General features: G+C 37.6%; 4 protein-coding genes and 1 pseudogene across 6 annotated transcripts; 3 read left to right on the top strand and 2 right to left on the bottom strand.

The window, feature by feature from the left end:
- The first annotated feature begins 305 nt into the window (after positions 1-305).
- Positions 306-2899, top strand: LOC122054244 (annotated as a pseudogene).
- A 2385-nt stretch (positions 2900-5284) lies between these two features.
- On the bottom strand, positions 5285-8553 carry LOC122053404 (calmodulin-binding receptor-like cytoplasmic kinase 2). The gene is made up of 6 exons (XM_042615441.1): positions 8172-8553; positions 7515-7735; positions 7264-7432; positions 7009-7098; positions 6381-6679; positions 5285-5778 (listed from the first exon to the last, which is right to left on the bottom strand). The coding sequence occupies exons 1-6, from the start codon at positions 8464-8466 to the stop codon at positions 5539-5541; spliced, it is 1314 nt and encodes a 437-aa protein (XP_042471375.1). The 5' UTR covers positions 8467-8553; the 3' UTR covers positions 5285-5538.
- Positions 8554-9519: 966 nt separating this feature from the next.
- On the top strand, positions 9520-13410 carry LOC122053403 (NAC domain-containing protein 53-like). Its single transcript, XM_042615440.1, has 5 exons — positions 9520-10089; positions 10183-10368; positions 11609-12352; positions 12425-12563; positions 12734-13410. Exons 1-5 carry the CDS (start codon positions 9610-9612, stop codon positions 13159-13161), a joined length of 1977 nt encoding a protein of 658 aa, XP_042471374.1. The 5' UTR covers positions 9520-9609; the 3' UTR covers positions 13162-13410.
- Positions 13411-14919: 1509 nt separating this feature from the next.
- Positions 14920-17363, bottom strand: LOC122053402 (superoxide dismutase [Cu-Zn], chloroplastic). 2 transcript variants are annotated; one of them, XM_042615438.1, is made up of 9 exons: positions 17065-17363; positions 16552-16613; positions 16428-16467; positions 16246-16341; positions 16126-16157; positions 15897-15972; positions 15735-15788; positions 15183-15249; positions 14920-15067 (listed from the first exon to the last, which is right to left on the bottom strand). In XM_042615438.1, the coding sequence occupies exons 1-8, from the start codon at positions 17288-17290 to the stop codon at positions 15221-15223; spliced, it is 615 nt and encodes a 204-aa protein (XP_042471372.1). In that variant the 5' UTR covers positions 17291-17363; the 3' UTR covers positions 14920-15067; positions 15183-15220. The 2 variants fall into 2 exon arrangements, with proteins under 2 accessions (XP_042471372.1, XP_042471371.1); XM_042615437.1 differs by having other exon boundaries at positions 14920-15249; positions 17065-17362.
- Positions 17364-19454: 2091 nt separating this feature from the next.
- On the top strand, positions 19455-22931 carry LOC122053401 (protein SOSEKI 3-like). 2 transcript variants are annotated; one of them, XM_042615435.1, is made up of 6 exons: positions 19455-19936; positions 20032-20101; positions 20179-20294; positions 20375-21287; positions 22032-22352; positions 22433-22931. In XM_042615435.1, exons 1-6 carry the CDS (start codon positions 19723-19725, stop codon positions 22503-22505), a joined length of 1707 nt encoding a protein of 568 aa, XP_042471369.1. In that variant the 5' UTR covers positions 19455-19722; the 3' UTR covers positions 22506-22931. The 2 variants fall into 2 exon arrangements, with proteins under 2 accessions (XP_042471369.1, XP_042471370.1); XM_042615436.1 differs by lacking the exon at positions 22032-22352.
- Positions 22932-23148: the final 217 nt, after the last annotated feature.

Genomic DNA, 23148 nt, shown 5'->3' with positions numbered 1-23148 from the left:
ATTTTAGTTGACTCTCAACTGATTGACCGGGAGATGACGCACTCTGTTTTGACGAGTTGGATTATGGACTTAAAACCCGAGTCCATGATTAACAGGTCGGATCAAGAATGATCTGACCGCATCCATGAGGCTTATAATAACGACGAGGGAGTTAAATGGCCGTTAGATCAAGGCATTGTGTGTGGTCCACTTAATTGCGAATCTCAGCCGTTAAACGCGTGCAGGGGCAATTCCGTGATTCCACGGCCTAATCGTCGTCGATTAAAGCCGAGATGGCAAATCCCGTCCTTCTCGTTGGCCATCTTCTCTCCTCTTCCGCCGAAACGGCGATCGATCTCCGAGCCACCGACGCTTCGATGGGGTTGGTTTCGTTCGCGGGGAGAGTCCTCTTCGCCTGTCTTCCTCCTCTCAGTCTACCAAGAGTACGCTTCGTCCTCTCCCTCTCCCCCTTTCTTTCGACTTCAGATCAGCTCGTTTCTGGTGCTTTCAGCTACTCTTGTTTAGAGAGATAGGTTTTTCACGTTTACAATTGATGTTCTTCACATTTAAGGTCGGGGTTCCTTCATTGGATCGTTCTGTAACTGTTCGTGGAAATGAGTTCCCGTTTTGATTAATACCTGCCTTGTTGTTTGCTTTGATAAGAAATTGGATGCTGTTAGCTAGATTAGTACTTCTTGTTATTTGACCATTCGGTGTTACTTAACATGAAATACGTTTCAATGAGAAAGCGAGTAGTTCATTTTGCGTGGTATGTACGAATGTCTTAGATAGGATTCTATCTATTCTTGTTCTTATAACATTCACATCTTTAATTTGTAGGGTTTTATTTTCAATCTAACAACCACAACTTTTATTGTCGTTGGGTTGTCCTCTATAGTTTGTTCTCACTCCAGTTCGCCGTGGTCTATAAAGAGAATAAACTGACATTACCTTGAAACTTCCATGCCCAAGTGTTCATTAGGTTCTAATTTTCTTCTTGGAAAGTGTTGGAATTTAGTTTAATCATTGAATTATTCTTCACCTTTCAGAGTTCCTATTTTAATTGGTTTTTTGCATATTGTTTATTGAAAGATTTGGTGGTGATTAAGCACATTTAAAAGATTGCAAAGTGACTCATGGTATTCATAGCTTGTAGGATTTCGTAGTTTTTGTACAAGGAGCATAAAAATGGTTTGTTCTGATACTGTTTATGAACATCTGCTAGTGCTACAATTCAAATAGTTAAGCATACTTAATTTACTGCATTTCAATTGCTTGGTCATGTTTCTACCTTTGGTTTCACTTCTTATAGTTTGTTAGTTATTTGATTACATATGGCTCAATGGAGGAGGATTCATATTGCTAACCCCAAATAGTTGGGACATAAACTTAGGCTCCTTTTAGTTAGATTGACAATATGAAGGAGTGATGGAAAGTGACATTAAAGATGCACAAATTAATAGAGCTCCATATGTAATTTTGTTATTCTCTCTCTCCCCTTCCCTTTTTCCGCAAGGAAGAGGGAAGGACCACAAAATTACACATAGAGCTCTATAATTTATGGAAATGCATCACGGGTCACCTGACTCAATGCAAAGGGCCACTGTGATGGGTGAAGCCCCCCGTGATTTACCTCCCTTTTAAATCGCACGAGGCAGTCTTGGATGGGGTCACTGGTGAGGGTTATTACCTCTTACTGCAATTTATGTACAACTTCTTATCACTTTCCCTTCTCTTCTTCATATCTTCTATCCAAGAATTGGACACTAGGAAGTGCTTATTTTCATGACAGTTTTCATCTAATACTCAAATTGGTCAGCATTGATCTTCTGTTTTCAGGGTAATTGAATTTGGTGTTGATGGTGGACCAACAGCCAAGCTTCTTGCTTCAAAATATGATGCTTTTGCAAATCAGGTCACCTTACATCTAGATGTAAAAATCCTGGAAGTTGATGTAAGAATGCTCCCCTTTCAAAGTTTGTACTTTGTACTTAGCAATTGAATCGTAGTTGATTAATATCCATGAAATTGCATCTTTTCTCCTTGCTTTCAGATGAAACATGTAGTTTCTGCTGCCATAGCTATTAAAGGGCTTGGTGGTCTTCTATTCATCTTCAGCAGTTCCTTTGGAGCGTATCTTCTGGTCAGTAAATGTTTTCTTTGTTGCTGCTATTCAATAATAGCCTTTTGTCTTGTTTCTCGTTGTAAGAGCTAGAATCAAACTGTTAGCAAAAATTTTAAGATAAGCTTTAGAATTTTGATACTGTATAATTTTAATCAGCAATTGAGGTTGTACTTCCTAAATGGAGGGATATCATTCATGTAATTGCACCTAAACAGATGAGACACGGTTTGATGATGATGGTAACAACTGAATTATTGTCTTCCTTGCAGTTGCTTTACCTGACTTTCGCGACCCCATCTTGTTCGACTTCTACAACTACGACATTCAAAAGCCAGAATTTGTACAACTTTTTGCCATGTTGTTCAATTATATCATGTGTACAAACATATACACATCATCTAACAACCTAAACTATCAGATTGACACATTGAGATTCCATCTTTGGCTGCAGAATTTGGCTCTATCTGGTGCATTACTCTTCTTCCTCGGCATGAAGAACTCGATTCCCAGGCAGAAGGGGAAGTCCCCTAAAACCAAGACAGTCTGATGGATTGGTGGAACCAAAAACTAAGTGTACCAGGTGTTTGAGCTTATACGTCCTTGAACAACACTTTTCTATATCCTTTTCAAGATCAACTTTCTGTACTCGTACAGTCGTACCAATTTTTCCCTTTAATTTTCTTGCATTTAGTTTATTACATGAGAATGACGGTTTAATTTAATCTCATTGTTGTTCTTCTCTTGCACATTTTTTAAAATCACAATCAAAATGCTGAAACTTCATGTTGCAATTTACTGCTTCTGGACTTTTGATGTTTCTTTACCACCCCTGCCCCTAAGTGTCGCCAAATTAGTGATGCATTAGCGTTACCATCTGCCCAACTAAAACAAGATTGATCATCCATATTTATATTCCTTAATCAATGACTTCCTCACCAAAATTTGAATCCTATTCTGGAGAGATGTTTGGATAAAGATATTTAGAAGAAAGAGGGTGAGAATCCTATTTTATTTTTTTCTAGCCCAACCCAAGAGTTGAAGTCTTATGAGCAAACCGTCACTTTAGCGGTCTCGTCAAGCAATTTTATACTATTTGAAAGAGGATAAATTATGAAGGACATTTGTCCTAGTACACTAGCTTATGCATGGGAAAATTCCGTTGGGAATGAGTTGAAGTCCTGCATATGCTGAAAGGTTATTGTTTTAATAACTCGACATGATTATGCACCAGCTTAAATCAAGAACGTATTATTGTTCAAAATGTTATATATAACCTATATATGTATTTATTTTTTTGAACCGATTAATTTGACAAGTGAATCTAATCCTATAAAAGTTTTCCACTATTAGGTTAAATTCAGAAGTGTCGTTTACAACGCATCGCTTCATGATCACCGTCCCATGATTGTGTCCTGTGAAAGGAAATTAATTTCAAAACGTTATAATGACCTATCTATCCATATAGTCAATAAAGAAAATTCAAATGTTCTTATCGGTGCTTTGATGGTAAAGATGAAGTCGTCATCTTAGTAGTCATAATCTTCCAAGACGGCCTCACACAATTTGAAGGAGAGTAAACCATAATGACTTGTTCAATTTTAACAAAGCAGTCTTCCTAGATAAGGAGTGCGAGATAATCCAAAATAATATTTACATATGTCTAGAATCAAACTATGCCTTTCCAGTGACAAATCCTATCTGAGTACCAACTCAGCTACATTCACAGGGGCTTATTCTTATCGTGTTTTTTTAATCGGCACCAAGTATCTAGTTCTTTGAAACGACTAAATTAGAGATCGGCTTGGCTCACAGAAGTTTCTCATCAACCACCAAGGTAAATCGGGAAATATTCATGAAGGCTCCTCATTTTTAGGTCCACTTCTCACTAGAGGAAAAATCCTCTATAATATGTTATAGTTGATATTCGAACCTTAGATCTCTTAGTTATTTATCAAAGGGCCTAATTATTACACCATTGTCCTAGGGCAAGAAAATTTAAATTATCGTAAACGGTGATTGTGCTCATTCTATATGTTTCTCACAATCCATTTCTAGGCTATGTAAATGGGTAAATTATGAGATTAGTTTATAGTCGACCGTCAAATGATTATATGATAAGAATTTTTTTCAAGGACGTGTATCCGTCAAAAATTAACCCTCATTTTATTATAATAAAATTATCATTCTTTAGTCAATTCGGCAAGATATAGGGAAAGACATGTTCGGACGAACCGAGTTTTGATCCTAAGATCTTATATAGTAATACTTCATATCTCAACTATCGCCCCGTCCCGGGAGGACGTCAATTGGGCACACTAACACATAAGGGAGACATTTACTTCGATTTTGTTGAGATTCGAACTCTAAATTTTATGATGACAACACTTCATGTGTTAGTCACTAGGCTATCCCGAGAAGTCTTTATGGGCAAGTGGGCCACCTTATGACTTTAAGGCAAGTGGTGGTGCAATGTTCCCGGCAATTTCTAAGAAGGTTCCATGATATGCTGCAGCTACCTCTGTTACCTGCCACCAAGATTAAAAACCAAAGCCATGGTCAAAACCAGAGTTTCCTACCTTGAGAAGTTGAGCTACGAGGTGGGGCGCTACTGAACCTATTTACAATTCAGTATTTTATTGGGCTTTTGTCAGCCCATCAGTGACATTCTTTTAGTTGATATTTTATAAAACAAATCAGGTCAGTATATGTTTGGATACATACAACAATAATAAACTTTGAAAAATAAATAGACATTTATTTGTTACTGAAATCTATCTTTAACAAAATTCACAATACATAGTTGATTAACACTTTATTTTTTAAAAAACAAAAAATACTTTGCAAAAGTTATAATATAATTCCATTTTTAATTTGGTTTGAAATGTTACTTAGGCTTTCTGTGAATCTCTTAATTGTTATATTGGCTAGATACTTTATAATTTACTTCATGAAATTAAACACCTTTTATTTTACTTTTCAGCTGAATAAAATTAACAAAAACTAAAAGGGACCGATAAGAGGTCCCTTTTATTTACAGGACTGCAAAAAGTTAATCCCAACCTACATCATGTAAATATAAAAACAGAAACCCATTTCTCTTTTTTGGAAAGAAAAAAAACCCTAAGTCTTCACCTGGAAATCTCATGAAAACCTGAGTTGCGACCGCATGATCCCAACTGATTTACTCTCAAAATTTCTTGAGATTCGATTTCAAAATCCCTCCATGTAAGTTTTGTTTACTACATCATACCAACAAGGCAGTCACAAACTAACCCCATTCCTTTATATTAATCTTTACATGCCTGATTTTTTTTTTCCACATAATAGTCGTTTATGAAACTCACATTTGCAAATTGCACGCAGTAATGCTGAGACCACTACTGAGAAGTACACAAATTTTCTGCAACAAAAAAGTGCATTGCCCATACTTACAATTAACTAACGGAAGGGCTTCTTTGAAGAGAATCAGTGGATAAGAGCTCCCTGTAATCTTTACGAATGTTCCATAAAATCTCTCCACAACTCTTCATGGCGGGTCTATTTTGCCGGGCAGGAGCTAAACATCGAGAAGCTAGCTCAAGGATTTTCTCCACGGCCAGAGTATTTGCTGGTGTGCGTGGAAGAACCGGGTCTAAAATTTCAATTGCTTTCCCGCCTCTAAATTTCTTCATTGCCTGTTTCCAGAATTAGGATAAGGTTTAGGTCATAAGTGAATAGTGTTGAAAGAAAACATCTCAAAAGAGGGAATCGGGAAGTGATGCAAGGTAGAAACTCGACCATTAATCATGCAACCCTAAAAGAGATTGTTTAAGCATGCTTACATATCAATAAGGTCGTCCATCTAAGTGTCTTGACATTTTGGATTGGAATTGTTGTTCCATTAAAAACACTAAACGGACTAAATCAGGAAGACCTAGTTACAATCCACTTGAATTGCTCAGTGTTTGAAGAAAATTTCAGAAATAACAGTTATCTATAAGATTATCTTCATAAAAAATGCATCCTGTACTACAACCATGAAGTGGCTTTTCTTCAAAGATGCCTAGAATGGTTTCTCTACTCCAGTCAGAGATAAAATGCTTCTTGAACATGTTTAAAAATTAGAGGTCTCTACCTAGCTATCTTGGCATTTTGGATTAACTCGGGCTCCCTTTGAGGCTATAACAAATGGATAGAAGATCTTAATTCCCATTGTCCTTTCAATGAGTATGCTTTCTAGTAATGCAACTTTAGAAAATTAAATTACTTGTGAAATGGAGGAAAAGAAAACATGTACCCAATTTGAAGTTACTCGCTCCCTGAGATCTCTATTCCGCTCTATTGGATGCCGTGCGGAGATTAATTCCACTAACAAGACACCAAATGAGAAGACATCGCTTTTGTCTGTTAGATGAAAGGTTCTAAGGTACTCTGGATCTAAATAACCAGCAGTGCCTTTTACTTGGGTGGAGATGTGTGTAACTCCAGCTTCATTTACACCCAGTCTAGCAAAGCCAAAATCAGAAACCTTGGCACGGAGGTTATCGGTAAGAAGAATATTAGATGACTTAATATCTCTGTGGATAATGGGGTGATCTGCATCAATAACACATCAAAGGAAAATGCAAAGTGTAAAGTAGATGCAATAATACATAGATTCTGCAAGTTAGCTTTACAGCTAATTAATAGATAACATTTTTGAAACTTTAAAAAAAATATAATAATGTTATCTTCAACTGTAGCTTGCTGAATCTGTGAATCTAGCTTAAATGGAAGTGGCAGACGCATAACAATTCCCTAATGGATATTTGAAGTATACTTTCAGAAGATGAATATTTTAGAATAGTAGTTTATTGGGAAGTCTAAACTGCATTTGTATAGGAAAGAAGCAACCGAATCATTTATTTATGATCTCGCATCAATACCTGCGTACATGTGAAGATATGTAACAGCATGAGTTACATCAACTGCAATATCAAGTCTGGATGCAAGGTCAAGATAGTTTCCTTGAATACCTGCATTTTAAAAAGCAAATGTTAAGATGCAGCGGATGGCCCCCAAGGCCCCAACATTTATACGCAAAGTCAATTGATGAACCAACGCTAAACTAGCATATTTAATTTTTATCATTAGAAGTTGATAGTGAAGTAGGAAAAAGGGAAGAAGTAATATATAATTACCATCAAGATGTTGTCTTAGAGTGCCATTAGGCACATATTCAATAATAACCACTCGCTCATCATTCTCTTCCAAATAACCAAAGTATCTGACCAAATTTAGGTGTTCAACTTGTCCTAGTATTTTGATCTCACTACGGAATTCCACACTTAAATGGCTGTTGGAAATGGTCTGCACAAATCAACAAACTTCAAGTTCCACATTTATCTCAGGTTGCCCAATGAACTGAAATGGTCGGAAGGAATTCTCTAACCTTTTTGGCACGCTTAACTGCAATCAGAGTGCCGTCATCAAGCATCCCCTTGTAAACTATCCCAAACCCTCCTTGCCCAATCCTTAGCATCGGGGAAAAGTTCTTAGTTGCTTTCAAGATCTCCTCCATGGTGAACTTTGCCGTCCCACTTTCTTTCCGCCATGGTGAATCACTTCCTTGGTATCGCCTTAGATTACCATGCAAGCGATGAACTGGAGTTACTGTAAAATAAGACGATTTTAGAGTTTTATTACTTAGTTCACTATTGGATTCGATTTCAGCATTTTTTAAATAAATAATAATCTTTAAAAAATCAATCTTTACCGGAGTCATTCCACCGAAATTCCTATTTGAGAACTGCTCAATGACCAATTTAAGGAATTCAAAAGGTAAGGATCTCCAATTGGTGATAACTTCATGAAAGAATTAGGGATTTTAATAAAATCTGAAGCCAGAAGTAATGATTTTCAAAGATTTCTTCTCAGTTTCGAGCACATGCCAAAAAAAAAAAAAAAAAAACAAGTCGAGCTCAGGTTACGATGGGATTGCAACGCATACAAAACAACAAAAATACACTATTTCAGGGAAAAAAATTGAACCGTTAATCTGGAGGAGAAGGCGAGAATTGAAGATCAAAGCAGCGGAGAAGTTAATTACCATAAGGAGATCCGAGGCTTCGACTAAACTTGCCACTCGACAACGCAGCATCGGTCGTGGAGGACGACGAGGAGGAGGAAAAGAAAGATATGATCGCCCTGATCAACTCCTTCATAGGGTTTTTCCTCTTGGCCGCCGTCGTCCCTCGGCCAGGCGTCGCGAACGGCGAAGCGAAGGAAGCAGCGGAGCTCCGCTCGGTCGCCCATCGATCCGGCGTCGATTCGAAGGAAGCACGATGGCCAGACGAGGCCGTAGAGTTCCTGGACGGGTTACTCGATCCCGATTTCCTCCGCATCGAGGCAGCGGGTGCCGGTGATCGCTCCTACGGAACCAGTGGAAAGACTCGTCGCCAGCAGTTTGAAGTGGCGTGGTCCCTCGACGAATTAATAGCGAGTCTTAGCTAACGGATCGTCTCCAGCGGCGCTTTTAGTTTTAACGCATCTCAACTGCGCCACGCTCATCTCGACCGTGCGATCTGGGACGCATCGGCAACCAGAATTGGACAGAATCGGAGTTTATATTAAAATTTTGGGATTTTTTTTAATACAGCAGGAAATAGGAATTCTTCCGGTTGGTTGATATAAATAAATTAGCTTAATAATTTAAGCAGCCAATTAACTGAGAAAAAGAATTATTAAATACCCTGTGGGCGTTGTCTCTGTCTTGGACGCTGGGAGTGACTTGCAAGTGTCGGTATGTCTCTCGCAAGTATGGTAAGACCAGAGCCAAGAAGGAAAGGGAAAATATGAAAATTAACAAAATTGATGAGTAAAAGACAAAAATAATAACAATAGTATTTCATCTTCTGTATTTATGATAATAAATAAAGCTGGGTTGATAAATTTTACCAGGAAGCAGCACACGTCGCATCTTCCCGTCGCATATTAAAATAAAATAAATAAATAAAGCAATCAATGGAAGGAAAAAAAAAGGAACGTCGCATAAAATGGACATGCGAGAACAAATGCATCGCACTGTGTCACGAGACTCACGACTAGCCCAAGCGAAATGGCCTGAGATCTTTCCGATTGGCCTGAGATGTTAATTTTTGGTTCCCTTGGAGCGGTGCGATGATTAAGATATAAAGTGTTGTCACATGAGATTTTGAGATCGAAACTCGACTGATAATTTATCTTGTCCTAAGGACGGATTGACGGGGGTGCTGCGACGAACGAATCGTCTTTAGCCACATAATCACGCTACATTACGTGGCAATCTGAATAGCATGAGATGTCACGCGTAAGCATTTTGCGTGCGAAGCGAGAGTGAGGATAGGTTTCGTAGCTTAACGCGAGCCAGCTATTTTTTTATTATATTTTAATGAGAAATTTCTAGAAGCGGTTCGGTTCCGATCCTTCTCTTCATTTTTAGCGAATTGGAACCCACGGCGTCGATTTTCCTACCCGATCCCCAAATCGAGACGGCCTTCTTCCGATCGATGAACGCCGCGGTGGTCTCTTCCTCCGATCTCCCGCCGCTGCCGGCGGCCGCGTCCCGCCTCGCCCCCGGCTTCCGTTTCCACCCCACCGATGACGAGCTCGTCTCCTACTACCTCAAGCGCAAGGTCCGCGGCCTGCCGCTCCGCGTGGATGCCGTCGCGGAGGTCGACCTCTACAGGTGCGAACCCTGGGAGCTCCCGGGACTCTCCCGGATCCGCAGCCGCGACCAGGAGTGGTACTTCTTCAGCTCCCTTGGCCGAAAGTATTCCAACCAGTCGCGGACCAACCGCGCTACCCTTCAGGGGTACTGGAAGACCACAGGTAAGGACCGGCCCGTCCGCCGCGGCCCTCGCGTGGTCGGCGTAAAGAAGACTCTTGTTTTCCATGCCGGACGGGCGCCCCGAGGCACCAGGACCAACTGGGTTATGCACGAGTACCGTCTCGAAGACGAGGAGTTGACCAAGTCTGGAATTTCTCAGGTATCCGATTGTTTTTGTTTTCCTTTTTCGTGATTTAAAATCAAGCTGTTTGGATTGAATCTAGTATTGAAAAATGAATCATGGGCGGGGAAGGATGCTTATGTGCTCTGCAGGGTCTTTCAAAAGAGCGGTTCCGGACCAATGAACGGGGCTCAATATGGAGCACCTTTTCTCGAAGAAGAATGGGAAGAGGAGGCAGATAGTGTAGTTTTGTTGCCAGATGGTGGGGATTATATAGCCACAGAACAGGAATACTTTGAGATCAGCGATTTTGTGCAGGTTCGAGTGCTAGTTGGTTCATATTTATTTCGATCTTTCACTTTTAGAATCATAACCTAATTTGTTGTGCAATTAATCATGTAGTCTGGATTTTTTTGGTTTGTTTGTTTAACATGTTTTTGTATAGAGGCATTCTATTGTAGATTCAACCAGCTAGTTTAACTTTTAATTCAGACTACTTCTCAATTTGAGACATCTTTGAGGATTATATTTCCTTTATTGCTTTATACTTTTAATATCGTTTTACATATTGTCTGTCAGTTTGATAATTGTAAGTTTACTCCTTATCCTATGTTCTGTTTTGTTTTTTTTTTCATTTACTGCAGACAAAGTCTTAACAATGAATTCATTTTGATATCCTAATTTTTAATTTATGCTTGAGTTTGCATGATTATTCCCTATTTATAGGCCTGATTGCACCAGATTTGCTGTTGGCTTCAAATTTTCTCTAACATCCCTTCGGCATGATTGTTTTTTCTTTATCATATCTGTGCAATTTTCTGAAAGCAGTGCTTTGCTGAGTCGAGCTATTAGTTTCAAGGTCCTCAATTGTAAATGTTTTGGAAATGCTTTCTTTAACATCCATTCTTCAAATCATTGTTTTTCTTTATGATAGTCTGTGCAATTTCCTGGAAGCAGTGCATTACTGAATTTAACTATTAGTTTCAAGATTCTCAATTGACAATGCTTTGATTCCAATTTAATTATCTTTGCTTATACATTTGTAACTTCAAATGAGAAACTTCTACAAAGAAGACAAATTGCTAGTGGCTATATTATAAGTTAAGCCCATCATTCGACATCGTATTTGGGTGTTGTTGATGGATACCAGCCAATGTTAACCAGGTTTCTCTAAAGCCTGCCATCATCGTGTTTTACAATGATAAAAGTATTAAGTTTTTTTTTCTTTTTCTTTTTAACTTTATGCAGTTCCTAAACTGGAAAAATTTGCTCATGCCTTCAATTTTGGTATTCTGAAACCAGATAGCACTAGGGATTTTTTATGTACAAAAGGCATTACTTACATTTTCCTGCCATTGTATGTTTAGGGAATTTGATCCTGCTATTACATGATATGACTAGTTAACACCTTGATTACTATCAAAATTATTTTGACAAAAGTCGGTTGACTAGAGCCTGTCTAAAATAGTGGCAATTTATGGGTGTCAACATCATTTTATTTGTTCCAACTAGCTTAGGCAATGAATATTTAATAATTTGTGCTTTTTAATGTTTTCAGAGTGATGACTTGAAAAATCAGCAGGAGAATGGTTCTCACTTTTCAGCAGATTTGGACACAAAGGAGTGTGGCAGCCTTGCTGAAGATGTGACCAATTTATCAAATGAAGCAATTGAAGATGCCAGTTTCACCAACTTGGCTGACAAACATAGAAAGCAGAGTGTAGCTGTTGTTGATGATGAAATAGAGAAACGACATTCATTCAGTGATTGCGGTCATAACCATAACAATCCAAATGTAAAGGAAGAATATGCAGAGTTGAGTGATCTTGCAGATACCATGACTGTTACAAATCCTTCCTATCAGGAATCTGATAGTTATCCTATGAAGTCTTGCCACGCACAGGACATGGATGGGATTAATGAGGACATCAATTTAGAGAAAGTGCTTGACGTTGAGGAATTCTTTGACTCCATGAGCGAAGATGCTGACCATCCAGAACAACAACAAATCTCCTTGTTGGAGGATAATATCTATGTTCCACCAAACGATTTAGATTCAGTAGATGACCGTTGCCCTTCTGATCAAGACAAAATGGCATTGTGTGAGGCACCTAGTAATCTATTCCTGCATGAAAATACAGAACTGAATGGATTTCTCTACTCACCGACCTTAGAACCATCTGGTTTTGAGATGTTTGACGATTTATTAGCATACTTTGATGCAACTAATGATAATTTGCATTATTGCACTAGGGACTCAGAGTGCATTAGTCCACCAGAAGCATTTGACTTTGTTGGAGAGGTAAGATCCAGTATATATCTCTTATACCTGTTGGAATACGACTGAGACCATTTATTCTTTTCTTACCTACAGGTTGGCTGCTCAACCAATGAGGCAACAAAAATGGTGCCAGACACAACTATCATTGATGGAGCCTCATCCTCAGGTTCTTCTGTTGCTCATGATCAATCTGGGGACGAATATAAGGGGATTGCCATAGAGCCAAAACCAGGTACCATTGTGTTCTTTCTCAGTCATAACAATTTTTTTTATTATTATACCTACAAAATCCATCATCTCTTACAATTGTTGGTTGGGTCAGTTGAACTCTCGACCACTCTTGAGGGGTTTAGGTGAATATTAGGTGGTTTGGTGTTTGATTGCTGAATTATTTTCGTACAGATGACCACGCCAAAGAACCTAACAAAGACTCTGCAAAGAAGCGTCTCAAGAGCATGCTGGACGCAATCTCTGCGCCCGTTCCATTTTCTGAGTTCCCTCCTCTGTCTGGAAAGCTGTCTGCCACACACTCAGCCAGTCCGATCCACGTCACAGCAGGGATCATCCACATCTACGGTTCAACCATGCCAGGAGAGGCTGCCCACTGGCCCTCGCAGAAGAACAGACATGCGCATCTCATCGTCTCCTACAGCGTGTCTGACAATTTGGCTTCAAAAACTGCAGGCCATGATCTGGTGACAAAATACCAGGTTAATCCGGTACTGATGGCATTCAGAGGTGGCCTATACTTGTTCTTTTTTTGGTGGTTAATTCTAGCAATCACCTATGGTGTGGGGATGAGAAGTATGACGAGGAAGTTGGTTCTATAGACTGATTCACACTCGACCACAAGGGCACTGAAGAAAACTATGGATTGTAGCTGGTTCATCATTGCAAACGCCTATTCAAGAACACATGGTAGCTGACATACTACATTTCGTTGTTCCCGCTGCTTGTGCTTTTATATTTTCGCTGGGGTTTTAGTATATCAAACATTGATGAATAAATCCTAGCATAAAGGTTGTGTTTTTAAGACCTTTGCCAACCTATTGAATCAGTATATTGGTTAGGGCCGGAAACCAGCTGAGTCGATAGGGTAATTAAGTCAAGTCAAAGTTTAAAACGAACTAAATCTTTAAAATGATTGTTTAAATTTAGTTTAATTTATTTTTGATGAGCCTGAATTTGATTTGTTTAGATATTATTGATTTCTTAAGTCAAACTTAATTTAAGTTTTATCGAATTTTCAATTTAAACTTATTTAATTATTTAAAATTTTTAATTATTTAATTAATTATTAAGTTTGATCATTTTAATTTATTTGTTTGTTTTTTTTATTTTTTATTTATTTAATTAATATGTTGATAAAAGTTTTATAAATAAATATTATTTATGAATATTAATAAGTTGAATATATATATATATATATATATAAATTTATTTATTTAATTGATATTATGTATTGAATGAATATAAATAAATTTTTATAAATGTTTAGTGTCAATTTTAAGATTAATTTTTCATTATGTTTATTATAAATTTTGCACTTTTGGCATATTTTGTCGGAGGTGATGACTTGATTGATTATTTATTTATTTTAATAATATTTATTAAATTTATATATAATATTTTGTATAACTTATATGGATGGTACGATTTTTCTTTTCAGTTTTTGGGCGATCGAATTGATTATGGTAATATTACCGGTTTGATCTTCAATTAAATTTTCAGTTACATTTTACTGTTATTAACTGCTAAGGGAGTTAAAAATCTTATACTGCTATTTGAAAAAGAGTTGTTTCGTAACAAATGTTTGCTTCGTCATCGTTTTGCCTCCTAAACAAAACCTAACTTGAATTTTGTTCTTAAAAAAGAACGGTGGTAACGTGAATTACCTTGTCGTTTATATTTGTTTGATAGAATAAATGAGCCAAGTCTAAGGTTAATAAAGCTGGTAAAGTGATTATTCAATCTTTATTTTTTTTATTAAATTTGTTTGTTCATTTTAAAATTTTTATTTATTTATATTTAATAAAAAACAAATATTAACAAGCATATATTATTGGCATTCCATCATTTATATGAACAGAACAAACATTCTTTAATCTTCCACCCATTCTTTTTTGCACACTCTACCCTACTTATGAATACATCAAATATCAATCACGAGGGCTAAGTTTCTATGAAGAAAAATCGTGTGATAAAAAAGGCAGACAAAAAAATTGCCTAATAAATAAAACATTTTTTGTAGGAGGAAATTGTAAATTCCAAATTAAACGTTGAATACCATTTTCAAAAAAATGGACTGATTTATTATTATAAGTCAAAAACTATCATACAGATTTCGACTAAACTTTTCGATTAGATTGTGCACAGTATGCCCAAATACTTTTGTCTGATTGGAACGAAAGCAATGTGTTTAAATAATCGCTTCTAATGACACCGTTCTACGCAAGGAAGAGCGAAGTCAGAAATTTTTCACTGGAAAAAACTCCATTCAACGGTCAACCATTCCGCCAAAGGTATCACGGCATCTACTTTTCAATCCAAAATGAAAAACAAAAAAAAACACTAAAAGCATTCCAATCTTATAAAATAATCCTTTATTAAATCCCACGAACATATAATCTGAATCTGCCTGTAGAAACTACCAGATGCAGCAGCAATCTGGACAAAAGCAAACCCAGGTACACCATAGAAGCATGCAACCGGACGTGCAGACTCCACGAAAAACGTCTAGTGACCAAACGATCACATTTAGGTGCCAGATACAACATCAAGAGTTGACTTATTTCCTATCGACAGGCCTGAAGCTTGATCTAATGCATGACTTGAAGAAACAATTCGATACCTGATGATGAAGAAGCCTCTGAAAAGTCTTTTCAATGATTACGCGAGTGGAGTCAAACCAACAACACCTACATAATAATTTTGCAAACGTGATGAGGAAGTCCATGCGTATAAACAGAGCTAGTTAATCAATCCAGTTAATAATCAACGTCGTCCTAATCAATCTGGTTCCTGGTAAAAATGGTTTAATAAAAAAGGGAGAATTCGTCAAGAGTGCAAATAGGGTTCGTCTGAACAGGAGTTAGCTTGCCCAAAGTTGATGGTTGAGACATTTGTTAATTTGCCCAAATTGCTCTAGTGTTTGGTCGAAGAACATATCGATAAGGATGAAATGAGGTAAATAGTTGTGATGGTAGGTCAAGCTAAGTGTGGGCAGTTTTTGTAGGTCGAAGTGGAATTATAGATATAATAATCCAGATCCCAAACTTCTATTTTCATAGTAATAGCATTACCAAATGGCATTATCAAGACTTCCAAACTAATCCACCCTGCATGTTTTGCAACCAAAATAACGACACAATAGTTCTTTTAAGAAGGCATGTGTATTGCATACCGCATGCCAATCTTCCTCCAGCATTTCCAGTGGTCAGGCTAAGTTCATGGCCACCTAGAGAATCAAATGAAAGTTATGAGAAAACTCAATAGAGAAAGTGAACTCTTAACTAAAATATTTGATACCAATGGATTATAAAAAGGAATTCAACTGTCAGTGTACCTTTTCCAAGATCATCCTCAAGTTCATGAACGACAAATGCACGGCCAACTACTGAATTGGACCCAGATAATGGTATCTACACATCCATTGAAGTGGAAAATGGGAAGAAAAAAATGCAAAAATAACACAACATGAAGTCAAGGCACTAAGAAATGTGCTAAGAAGAGAGTAAAAGAGGAAGTTGCAATATGATGAAGAAAGGTAGAGAAACCAAGTAAAAAGCAATTACCTGATTGTCTATAATTGTTGCCTCAGCCACACCTGTATTACCCAAAGAACAGTCAAGATAGAACTCAATCAGCTTAACAATTTGTTCGTGAAAAAACAATGAACAAATAGACTAAAGTACCTTCAGAGTTAGCAACGATGTTTCCCAGGTCACCTGCATGACGGACTTCATCTTCGGGTGCACCATGTGTCAAATTTTTAGGGTTAAAGTGAGCCCCTATTAATGCAAATCGAGTTCAAGACCAAAAATCAGAAATGAGATGATAACAAATGTTAAGAATCTAAGAAGTAGCTAAGCAAGACCTGTTGATATGCAGCCATTAGTTGTATCACCATACTCATGCTGAAGAGGGAAAAACAAGTGAGTATTAGAATTTACTAGTTTACTTTGAAGTGAAGAATTAAAGTATCTAAGCACAGCACTCACGAGATGGAAACCATGAAGTCCAGGTGTGAGTCCAGAGATACGAACATTCACAGTAGTAGGGCCTGACACAGAATTACAAGGAGTCCAATAAAAAGTTAATATGCATCTTCCAAAAAGACAATAGCAAATTCTGTAAAAGTTGCAATCATGAGTTGAAACAACTTTGCACATGGACCTCTTTCTAATATGAGGAGACATGTACAAGGAGAGTGATTTTGTTCACAATCCGATAGTAAATTGGCATACATAACAAGTCTCCCAGAGATAGTTAGCCATGTAGGCTACAGGTATTCATTATGTTTGACTTCCCCATTTAACAAATCAAAATCTTTTCTGAAAATAGCCAAATTCAAGCAGCATAAATCGAAATCGAAATCAAAATCAAAATCAAAATCCACAAAGCAAATACATTCCACTCAAAATGACTACATATCACTCTCCAGCCTAGCCCTAAGCCCCGTAACGCTGAAATAAATGGGAAGAAGAAAGAAACGAGCTACAAAATTAACTAACCATCGTCTTCCTGGACGAGGGTAGCGACGCCCTCGACGTTGGACGTGCCTTTGAGGACGGCGACGGCCTTCTTGGTGACGGCGACAACGACGAGTCGCCGGGCGGCGGTGGCGCCTGGCGCGAGCGCGGAGGTTGAAAGGGAGAGCCCGAGGGGGCGGGCTAGGAAGGCGGCGTGGAAAGGGCGAGCAGAGGAGGACAGGAGAAGGGTTTGGAATTGGGCAGCCATGCCTAGAGCTGGAGGAGTAGCTTCGCGTCAATCGATCCGAAGCCAATGAGAGAGGAGAAGCGACGGGTGAAAAGGATAAGGAGTTCCTAAGCCAGCGACTTAACACAGCCCAATAAGCCCACTTCTTCAAGCTTCTTTCATTAATGGGCCGTTTTTAGCCTTTATGTGGGCTGTATTGACCGTGGAAGAGTACATTTTAGTCCTGTTTATTTATTTATTTATATTATTATAGCAAAAAGAGCATCTGCAATATTAATCTATTATAATATACATGTTCTCATTAAAAAAAATATATAAGATTTACTATCATATATTTATTATAATAATATATCTTTTTCACTTATATTATTTTTAACATTAACCTTCATTATTCATTATTACTACAGTGCACTCAATTATTTTTTAAAAAATAAATAATATTATTATTAAAAAAATACTCTCGTATCTTATCATTTACCTATTTTATTCAATTTTTATTTTTAAAATTTATAATTTTTTAATAAATATTTTTTAAAAAAAAAAAACATACACTAACCTACTACTCTTGAACTTGTTCAAGTGAAGGAGTATTATAACACGAGCACGGATCCTCTAGATTACAGAGTACGGTCCAAAGGATGAATCAGCTCATTCATGGGTAGAGTTCTATGGACCCCGCCTATTATACAGATGAGATTCATAGAATTTCACTTATGAACAATCTCTGATCCAAGAGTGAATCAAGGGTTATGATCCAAAAAATCTGGACGAATTATAACACTCCTTCACAACACTTTTAACATCAAAGAGGTTTTATAAACATTATGGATGCTTTAAAAAGGTGAAAGTTTCTGACATAAAGCTCTATAGATTTTAGAAAAGGATAAATTATAAAGACTTATATATTTAGGATTAACCGAGCAACCTTCCTAAAAAGAGATAATCCAAAACAGAATTTACATTTATTATTTTTATTATTATAAAACTTGCTTTGAAAGAAGATGTTTTAAAATAATAATCAACAAAAAAAAATATTTATTCATCAATAAAAATACAAGTGAGTTATCCACACTAGCCCTTTAATGTTATTTGATAGTTCATCAATCCTCCAATGCTCTTTTGTTTTTTTTTTTCTAATCAATAGTCCTATCCAATCCATGTGAACCTATTCCTCTAAATTTTCTTTATGGGAATTTCTTACTATTTCTCATAGTGGATTAAGCAAACAATGGGATGGTAATGACTGCAAAGCAAGAGAGGGACTCAAGTAGATGAGTTGATTAAGCCAAACAATGGGTTCTTCATATCCATTTCTTGTGAAATAATTCATTTCTTTTATGTTAAATAATTACTTTTATCCTTAATTAACAAACATATGCATTGGACGTGAGAGAGAGAGAGAGGGAAAAGGACAATGATTTATGAGTAGTTGTGTATGGGTCAATGGGCGTCGCTGGACAGAGCATAGATCGGATGTAACACTATTTCTCATGCTTGGCCCGATAATTTTAAATAGAGCCAAAGTTTACTTAAACATTAGTAAAATTAAAGTGAATAGTTTGATTAAATACTATATAATACCTGCAACCTTTAATTTATATATATGTAATGTTGCCTTGTGGACTTAATTTCTACAATCATATATAGAAAATATGAAATGGAGTGCAATTATTGCGAGGTAGGGAAGACATCGCTATCACATACATTGTTTTTTTTATTTTTGTTTTCTTTCATAAGGATGACATCATTCTGAGATCAGCATTACATCACTATAAGATCGCCTTTGATAGGGAAAATTAGGCATGATAATTTGTATTGTATTAACATTCTTTTTTATTTCTGTTTTTTAAACAAAAAAATAAAATTTAAAGTCTTAAAAGGCAATTTAACAATATAATAAATATAGTCAAAATCATAAGATTGACAAAATCTTATTGATCTTTTTTTAGGATAATTTTAAAATATTTAATAATTTTATTTTATTATTAAATTCCATTTATTTATTAACAGAAAGGACGACATTTAATATTAAAATATAAATTTTAGATTAAAAGGCATTTTAAAAATTACTCAATTTTTTTTATTTAAAATATTTTCTTTATAAAGTTTTTGCTAGAAAATATTAAATTCCATGTCAATAAATAAAAATTTACAACGTCTCGTCCCATAATAATAAATCACACACCATCTCACTTTTCCCTCGTCGTGTAAGGCAACGACGAGCGGCAGCCCACCGCCACCACCACCTCCTCCTCCTCCTTCTCCGCCGCTTCTTGACCTCACCTCCATTATTTTATACTTCTTCTCCTCTTCCTGCTTCTTTCTCCCCCTCAAGTCTCTCTTAATTTCATGCGATTGTCGATTTCACCGTTGAATTCCACCAATTGACAGTTCTTGTAGAATGGCGTGAGGAAAGCCGCAAAAGATAGGGGTGTGAACCAAGGAGAGGGTTAATGGAGACGAGAATGAGGAGGTACGCGCCTCAAGCCAGCCCGGAACGTACCAAAGTGTGGACGGAACCGCCGCAGAAGCACCACCACCACACGCAGGAGCGCCACCAGGGCGGGAGGATTCCGGTGGTCTATTACCTCTACCGGAATTTCCATCTCGAGCACCCGCACTTCATTGAAGTTCCCATCTCCTCACCCGAGGGACTCTACCTCAGAGGTAAAAGCTTGGAACTTTCTTTTCTTTCGAGCGGATGACGAAGGGGTTTAAGGGGAAAAGGGCTTTTTGATTCGATTTCGTGTTTAATTTTGTAGATGTGATCGAGAGGCTTAATGTTCTGAGAGGGAAGAAGATGGCCGCCATGTATTCGTGGTCTTGCAAAAGGTAAGCTATCGAAACCTGAGATTGTGAGAACCCTAGTCTGCTGGAATTCGGTTGGATGATGGCGGGTTTTGGTGCAGGAGCTACAAGAATGGATTCGTGTGGCATGATCTCTCCGAGGACGATCTGATCCTGCCGGCGCAGGGGAATGAGTATGTGCTCAAAGGTTCCGAGATTGTGGATCAAACTCCTCCAGGTACATCGCAGGCTTGTATCCCTTTCTAAATTCACAGTCAGTTAAATGTGTAGGTTTAGTAATGCTTCCGTTTGATTCAGATCGGAACAATCACGGGAATCTGAAGCATCCTCCTCAGGATCCATCGCCAAGCAATTATAAGGGCCTAGAGGCTTCTTGTTCTCCATCTTCTTCAGCCTTCGCAATCAAGGAGACAAAGCTTCCCCCAGTATCACCTAAACATCCCTCAGCTCCCCCTTCTATGCAAGAAGCTGAGTTATTCCTCTCGACTCATAGATTGGGTTCCTTGGGGAATTTTTCGCCTGAGCCTGGTGGTAGAAGTGCCCCACCTTCAGTGGCAGGATCCCCAAATCCATCCGAGTACAAAATCTCCAAGCCCCTGGTTGGATCTCAGGATGCTTCAACCCAAACTGAGGATGGAGAGGTACCAAGAACCCGTAAAGTGCGAAATGCTGGTGCCTCTATCAGTGATAGTTCTCCACTAAATGGCTGCAATGAGCAGGCTCTGCGTTTGAAGAGGGAACCTGAGATTGTTATAGCAGGGAGATCATCAGCAACAACAATTTCAAGTGATACTTCTTCTGGGAGGATGAATACGTTAGAGTCGTTGATGCAAGATGAAGTGAACAGGAGGAATAATCTTAGTGTTCTGGAAGGCGAAGAAGTTTTCCACCCAAGTGGGCCAAAATTTAAAGCCGCAAGTATGCTTATGCACCTGATCACTTGTGGGTCGACCACTGTTAAGAACCACTATGGCTTTGGATTTGCGCCAATCTATAGACCAAGGTTCACCGACGGAAACTTTACCTCGCCATTGTCTGCCAATTCACTTGCTATGGGTGAGATAAACTGCATTGCAGAGAGCCAAAGAGAAATAGGCAAGGGGCTAAAGCAGAATGAAAGTTTTGGAAGGAGCATTATTGAAACAAAGTACAAAGAAGAAATTAGCGGACATCCTAGTGTAAAACAATCCTCTTCAATTGGTGAAAACAGGTAGTGTAGAATTTCAAAACTCAAATTGTTCTTGAGTGAGATATTTGTGGTGTTGATTTTACATGTCGAATAAGAAAGGCATTATGTTCTGTTTGGAGTTTGCTTGAATTTAAAGATCATATGGAAATGTTATTGCCAAATAGCTTGCCCCTCTTCACTTAGACCGGGATTATTCACTTGTTGCAAACCAATACTTCATAGTTTAGAATCAACTAACCGAAAGGGGAATCTTTTAGCTGAATAGATGATAATTGAAATTTTTTCTTCTTCTTTACTACACAAGGTATAGCAACATCACCTGTATTTGTAGAACAAGGGCTACAATTCTTTCCAACATAGCTCTTATCCTGTTGATCAATGCCTTTATTATTATAGCAATTGGGAACCCCTAAATTCTGATCTGCTTACTAGACAGACACCCATGTCACAATACATGTTCATCAATTGTGCCGATTTCTGTTAACACATTTAGATCGTGATTTCTGTGAGATTTTGTGTTGGATGCATCACATGTCTCTTTTTTGCACCTACATTGTCGACACCAATTGTGTGTGACAAATTCAAAGTCTCGTAGGCCTTCTTCTGTGTGCTAAGAAATGGAGCAAAGCCACAAACCTTAATGCCGAACCTTTTGTTTTTTTTTTCTAGTTTAACATGTCATTCTTGTACCATCCTACATTAATGATTGAGCACAAATGAAGCTTTCTGGCATATAAGATAATTAAAATAAACTTATCAATGCAGAATTCTCAATATGTCTTATTCCACAAGAGATAGTATTAGGGAAGTTGATTCATCTCTGTCTAAGTTTCTCCCTAAGACTATCAAACTCGCAAGTTCCAAGCATTCAAGGAATGATCGGAATGAATCAACAGCGATCCCAGTTTCAGATACAAGAACATCTTCTGCCACACCAGATATTTGCAAATCCTCGCCATTCAGTTCATCGAATGGGGGAAGCAAACGGATTATTGGTAGTTCCTTGGTGAATGAAACATCTGCTAGGTTAGATACATTTGAAAACAAGATTCCTTCTCAAGAGAAAGTGATCAAAATTGAAGAAAGGTTGAATTATATTGCCCACATTCCCTGCCACTTGACTTTTACAGTTATCATGCCCTCATTTACTTGTTTCTTCCTTTCAGGCTTACTTCAGGAGCTCGTGTTATCATCCAATCTGGATCTCGAAGTGACGACAGCGAAGGTGGTTCTGATTGACAACAGGATCCACTACCGTCATCTCTCTAATTTGGCAATCAGTTATGTTCTTAACTGTTGTAGTTGGAAGGAAGACAATCTACGGCTTTCAATGTTGTTCCTTTTCCACTTAATTCTAGTTGTTCTAAGTTTCCTTCCTTTGCAAACTCTTGAAAGGAACTTAATAGTTCCCTGCCTGAAAAGAAATCTTGTTCTTCCATAAATGTCTTTTTGACTTTTAAGCCTCCCTGATTGCACGATTACCCGAGAAGAACAATGCATTGTGTATCGACAAGCCAAGTTTCCACTCAGTTTACGATGGTTGAAGAATGAAGAACAAGCTGCTCCAAGTGACAACACTGTTTATGATATTTTGTACAGATGTAAAAACTACAAAGGCGGTTGTAATCTTTTGACCATTTATATCAAGGGATAATTCTAGAGTTATTTGTTATAGCTTCTATAGGGTGTATGGAATTTATGAAGCAATTGCTTCAGAAAATGGTGATGTATCTAGAACAATATGTTTCTTATTCTTTTTGTGAAATATATCTGTAGTTTCAAGATTGGGAGGATCCATTTTCGTTGCACTTTCAGATATCTTTTATGTATGTTCTTGGAAGAGATGTATCCACCCTGCGAACACAGTGATCAACCAAAAGAC

This window comes from Zingiber officinale, chromosome 3A (genome assembly GCF_018446385.1).
Source record: "Zingiber officinale cultivar Zhangliang chromosome 3A, Zo_v1.1, whole genome shotgun sequence".
Classification (NCBI taxonomy): Eukaryota; Viridiplantae; Streptophyta; class Magnoliopsida; order Zingiberales; family Zingiberaceae; genus Zingiber; species Zingiber officinale.
The sequence above is the reverse complement of the archived record's forward strand: the minus strand, read 5'-3'. Positions and strand labels throughout refer to the sequence as shown.

What these genes read in the sequence shown, in the direction of transcription:
- LOC122053404 (XM_042615441.1), bottom strand. Translation starts at nt 8,466, where the DNA reads ATGCGGAGGAAATCGGGATCGAGTAACCCGTCCAGGAACTCTACGGCC. An exon ending in AAGCCTCGGATCTCCTTATG is followed by an intron (nt 7,736 to 8,171) that starts GTAATTAACTTC and finishes CTTATTTTACAG; the next exon opens with TAACTCCAGTTCATCGCTTG. An exon ending in AGCGAGTAACTTCAAATTGG is followed by an intron (nt 5,779 to 6,380) that starts GTACATGTTTTC and finishes TTCTGGAAACAG; the next exon opens with GCAATGAAGAAATTTAGAGG.
- LOC122053403 (XM_042615440.1), top strand. Translation starts at nt 9,610, where the DNA reads ATGAACGCCGCGGTGGTCTCTTCCTCCGATCTCCCGCCGCTGCCGGCG. An exon ending in CCAAGTCTGGAATTTCTCAG is followed by an intron (nt 10,090 to 10,182) that starts GTATCCGATTGT and finishes TGGGCGGGGAAG; the next exon opens with GATGCTTATGTGCTCTGCAG. An exon ending in AGATCAGCGATTTTGTGCAG is followed by an intron (nt 10,369 to 11,608) that starts GTTCGAGTGCTA and finishes TAATGTTTTCAG; the next exon opens with AGTGATGACTTGAAAAATCA.
- LOC122053402 (XM_042615438.1), bottom strand. Translation starts at nt 17,290, where the DNA reads ATGGCTGCCCAATTCCAAACCCTTCTCCTGTCCTCCTCTGCTCGCCCT. An exon ending in GACTTCATGGTTTCCATCTC is followed by an intron (nt 16,468 to 16,551) that starts GTGAGTGCTGTG and finishes TTCCCTCTTCAG; the next exon opens with CATGAGTATGGTGATACAAC. An exon ending in TGGAGGAAGATTGGCATGCG is followed by an intron (nt 15,250 to 15,734) that starts GTATGCAATACA and finishes ATTATTATGTAG; the next exon opens with GTGTTGTTGGTTTGACTCCA.
- LOC122053401 (XM_042615435.1), top strand. Translation starts at nt 19,723, where the DNA reads ATGGAGACGAGAATGAGGAGGTACGCGCCTCAAGCCAGCCCGGAACGT. An exon ending in CGAGGGACTCTACCTCAGAG is followed by an intron (nt 19,937 to 20,031) that starts GTAAAAGCTTGG and finishes TTAATTTTGTAG; the next exon opens with ATGTGATCGAGAGGCTTAAT. An exon ending in GTGATCAAAATTGAAGAAAG is followed by an intron (nt 22,353 to 22,432) that starts GTTGAATTATAT and finishes TCTTCCTTTCAG; the next exon opens with GCTTACTTCAGGAGCTCGTG.